General features: G+C 47.7%; 1 protein-coding gene across 3 annotated transcripts in view; it reads left to right on the top strand.

Moving 5' to 3' along the window:
* LOC103594395 (dixin) overlaps window positions 1-4,794 on the top strand; it is a 70,092-nt gene that overhangs the window by 26,385 nt on the left and 38,913 nt on the right. For all 3 annotated transcript variants that reach the window (XM_008577604.1, XM_008577603.1, XM_008577605.1), the window contains exons 4-5: window positions 706-937; window positions 1,905-2,012. In XM_008577604.1, the coding sequence (XP_008575826.1) occupies window positions 706-937; window positions 1,905-2,012 (340 nt within the window). The remainder of the gene's footprint in view (window positions 1-705; window positions 938-1,904; window positions 2,013-4,794) is intronic.

Here is a 4,794-nt window from a genome sequence, read left to right as displayed (position 1 = left end):
ACCGAGTGCGCCACTGGGCCGGCCCAAATTGAGTAATTTTTCCACACTATGTTTTTTTTAAATTTTTTTATTATTTTTTGTGTGTGTGACTGGTAAGGGGATCGCAACCCTTGGCTTGGTGTCGCCCACACCATGCTCAGCCAGTGAGCGCACCGGCCATCCCCATACAGGATCCGAACCCGCGGTGGGAGCGCCGCTGCACACCCAAGCACTGCACTCTCTGGCGTGCGCCACAGGGCCGGCCCCTCCTTTTCCTTTTCTTCTTTTTTTTTTTGGTGGTTGGCCAGTGCAAGGATCCAAACCCTCATCCTTGGTGTTACAACACCATGCTTTAACCAACTGAGCTAACCTCTTTCTCTTCTCTTAACTGATGAACCGCTCTTCATCAATTGAGTCTCAGTTTAGAACTTAATTCCTCTGAGAAGCTTTCCCTGAGCCCTCTAGATGAGATAAGATGCCTCTGCTCTGGGCCCACAAAGAATGCTGAACTTCTCTTGTCAAAGCACTTTATGGTACCTTATTATTGCATTTAAATCCTGATTTTGTCTCCCTGCATTTGTCTCCCTGGTTGTACATGGCTTTGTGAGGACAGAGACCCTGACTGTCTTGTTATGTGTATCACTAGCAATATGTATTAAATGCATAAGTCCTCAGCCTCAGCCTCTGCCTCCCTCCCAGGATCTCTCGGTCTGCCCTGTGTTTCAGATATTGTGGAAGGAAACTTGAAGTCTATCATGAGGCTGGTCCTCGCCTTGGCAGCTCATTTCAAACCCGGCTGCAGCAGGACAGTGAGCCAAGGACGGGATTCCAGGGCCCCTGTGCAGAGTCACCAACCACACTGTGCCACTGCTGTGGCCCAGGGAGCAGCTGCTGCTCTAGCTGATGTGTGTCATGACATGTCACGGTCAGGACGGGATGTCTTTCGATACAGACAGAGGTAAGGATGGAAATCTGGGAATGGGTACTGATCCCTCTCTCTGACATTTCTTCTCTTAGATGATACAGTGCACTGGATGGAAATATCAGCCAAATAGACCCACATTGCAGGAAAGAACATGGAGTGGAGGTTGGGGAGAAAAGCCCTTTCTTTTTTTTTTTTTTTGTCTTTTTTCGTGTCCGGCAACGGGATCGCAACCCTCAGTGCTGCACCCGCACCTCGCTCAGCCAGTGAGCGGGAACCGGTCTGTATGTGGGATCCGAACCCTCGGCGGGAGCGCCACCACACTCCCAAGCGGTGTACTGTAGCAGTGCGCCACCGGGCCGGCCCTTTTTTTTTTTTAAAGATGACCGGTAAGGGGATCTTAATCCTTGACTTGGTGGTGTCAGCACCACGCTCAGCCAGTGAGCTAACCGGCTGCCCCTATATGGGATCCGAACCTGTGGCCTTAGTGTTATCAGCACCGCACTCTCCCGAGTGAGCCACGGGCCACCCCAGAAAAGCCCTTTCTTTTGAAATGTTTACTTTGCAGTTAGCAGAAAGTAAAGGAACCATATGAGTAAGTTTTTGCTTCAGTGCCCAAATTTTAAATATATGCCTTTGGCACTGTGTGTTTTCTTCACTGGGAGATATGTGGGAGCAGTGTTCCAGTTTATCTGGGGGGGGCTCTACCCTGGAATGTATTCAAAATGCCAAGCTTTCCTGGAGAGTCATGGCAGGAAATGCTTTGGGTGTTGTATATCTGCTCAGAGAGAGCACAACCCTGAGATGTTGCAAAGATTAGTGAAATTACTTGTTTTCATGTCTGCCTTCCTTACTAGGTTTCGAGTGTCTTTGAGGCAGGGGCTTGGCCTTGTTCATTTTCTTACCCACAGTGCTTGCAGAATGGCAGTCTATCAGTACTTGCTGAGTTGGCTTGAACTGAAGGACTGACGCCCTCTCCTTTGCTGGTGCCCTCTGACTTTAGGAACAGCAGCATGGATGAGGAGATCGAGAACCCGTACTGGAGCGTGCGGGCCCTGGTGCAGCAGTATGAAGGGCAGCAAAGGTCCCCCTCTGAGTCAAGCTGCTCCAGGTAATTGTGCTCAGCTCCTTTACGATTACAGTCCTGGCTGAAAACTGAACTCTTGGGGATTCTCAGCTTCAAGGAGCAACACAACAAGCCATAAGGCACCGTATTAGTCCATTTCTGTTGCTTATAACAAAATAACCTGGAACTGGGTAGTTTGTAAGAAAACAAAATTTATTGTTTACAGTTTTGGAGGTGGGGAAGTCCACCACCAAACCTTCTAGGGAACACAGCTGGTGAGGTGACTCTGCAGCAATGCAGGGTGTCACATGGTGAGAATGGTGGAGCAAAGAGAGAGACTCTCACATGTTGTCCTTTTAAAGCCCTCAGAAACATGCTCAGGGCCACCATTATTAACCCATTCATTAGGGAATGATCATCAGAATCTAATCACCTCTTCAAGGCCCCACCTTTCAATTACCAAAATAGGATTTCCCAACCTCTTAACACTGTCACAGTGTGGGTCAAGTTTTGGGGGACACTCAATCCAAGGCAGTCACCTAAATCCTTTCCCTTTCCTCAGTTTATGTTTGGCTTTAAAGGGACAGCCCTCAGCACTGCCTTGTGGTTTTGTGCAGGCAGAAGGGTAGGGTGGCGTTGGTTAATTTCCCACCTACGGAAACTGTGCAGAACCCCAGTGTCTATGCTTTGCTGTGACGACATGGGGGCATGACTGGGACCTTCTGGGTTCTGACATTTGCACATCAGCTACCAGTGTTTATGACAGCTAGTTCAACTGTACTGTCTTTGAGCCTGAGTGTAACTCTTAAGTTATGGCCTGAGAAAGCTGTATAAAGCTCATAGCAAGAAAGCAAATTGAGCAGTGTTGTCTGAGAGCATTATAATGTTTCTAACTTTCATTTATAGGGCTGGGAATTGCGGCAGATTAGTATGCATTTGAGTGGGCTAATGATGTGTGTGACTGTAGCTGAAAGGCTGTCTGTATCCCTTAGAGGCAAGTCCAGAGACCAAAACAGAACACACTGCTCTAATAAAAGCCTGATCAATGCCAAGTATAGTGGCAGAAAAAGATTACTTTCCTGGCTCATGTAAATCATGCTCCTATAATACATCCCTAGATCATGCTACGCTTATTTACTAACTTCATTTCGTTGCTGAATCATATTTAATTTATGCTGTAATGACTTTTCTTTCCTACCCCAATCTAGTAGTGTAGTTTGTTCTATTTAAGCCTAATTGTTCCTTGTCTTATATGTATTTTATGTGTCTTTGTTTTCTTCCTCCTACTTTTTTTTCTAATAAAGTTCCATCTTGTTTTAATGGACCATTCCCTAATTTATTGAGGTCATATGGAACTCTTTCTAGCATTTTATTTTTTATTTATTTATTTTTTGCTGGCTGGTACAGGGATCAAACCCCAGACCTTGGTGTTATCAGCACCATGTTCTTTTTTTTTTTTTTTTCCTTTTTGTCTTTTTTCGTGACCGGTAACGGGATCTCAACCCTTGGTGTCGCGCCTGTACTGCAACCGGCAACGGGATCGCAACCCTCGGTGTCACGTCTGCACCGCGCTCAACCAGTGAGCAGACCGGTCTCTATATGGGATCCGAACCCTTGGTGGGAGCACTGCCGCACTCCCAAGCGCCACACTCTACCGAGTGCGCCACCAGGCCGGCCCAGCACCACGTTCTAACCAATTGAGCTAGCCAGCCAGCTTCCAACATTTTAATATACTGGTAGCCTTGCTCAACTTTTTTATTTTTACATTTAATAGGTATGCTTTAAAAAAAAATTCACATAAAATCAACCATTTAAAAATGTACAATTCACTGGTACTTAGTACCTTCATAATGTTCAACTATCACTTCTATCCAGTTGGAAGACATTTTCATCACCCCAAAAGGAAACCCTGTACCCATTAAACAATAGGTATGCTTTTAATGGAATCTAAACAATTACTTCCGTGCTTTCTGCTTGGACTATCACTTGGTACAGATTCAAAGGATGTTTCCATGCGTAATGAGATCTATTGCTTCCGGAGAAGATAGTGCTTGCCAGAGTTAGTGAGAGAGAGAGAAAAAGAGTCTGGATTTCCTTCAGAAAGCACCTGTTTCTTTCTCCCAGGCAGGAGGACTCAGACTGGGGTGGGGACTGTGAGAGCGTGTGAATGAGGGACCCACTGGAAATCGGGCTGCAGTGGGTCTGTGGTGACAGTTTTCTAGGAGAGGGGTCAGAGCAGAATAGTTTGCATTCCCGTTTTTCTTTTTTGCTCCTTCCTGATTTTACCATTTTCTTCTAATGCTGGCCCCTCACTTGCTCTTTGGGATGCTCAGTCAGCACTATGCCCTTTCTTCAAGAGCCTCCCAGGGAAGGAGAAAGCTTTTCACGGTTACCTGAGATCATGAAGGCTCTGGCACATTCTACACACACCCCCGCCCCAGGGGAGTCCACTTAATAGCTATGGACTCACGAAGGGGCCTGGAGACCCTGATATGTGGCTCATTCAGGATGGGGAGTGGCTCAGAAGATAGGAAAGATAGCTCCTGGCGTCTCATCCCCTCCCCCTGCTCCTGGAGAGACGCCCTGGCCAAGCCCTGACCGCCTGTTGCTCCGTAACCTTGGGTCAGCCTCTCACTGTATTCAAGCGAGATGATCCTTAGCTGGGAAAACACGAAACGCCCGAAGGGGAAGGTGGGAGGAGATGGGCATTCGGCGGATTTCCTGGGGAGCGCCTGAGTCTCCACCCCGCCAACCTCCCCTCCCTCGAGGAGCCGGGCTGAGCCCCATTCGAGCTAGACCTGCTGCGACCTCCGCGCCCGCGGAGGGG

Source organism: Galeopterus variegatus, unplaced genomic scaffold (genome assembly GCF_000696425.1).
Source record: "Galeopterus variegatus unplaced genomic scaffold, G_variegatus-3.0.2 Scaffold1551, whole genome shotgun sequence".
In the NCBI taxonomy this organism is placed as follows: domain Eukaryota; kingdom Metazoa; phylum Chordata; class Mammalia; order Dermoptera; family Cynocephalidae; genus Galeopterus; species Galeopterus variegatus.
The sequence above is the reverse complement of the archived record's forward strand: the minus strand, read 5'-3'. Positions and strand labels throughout refer to the sequence as shown.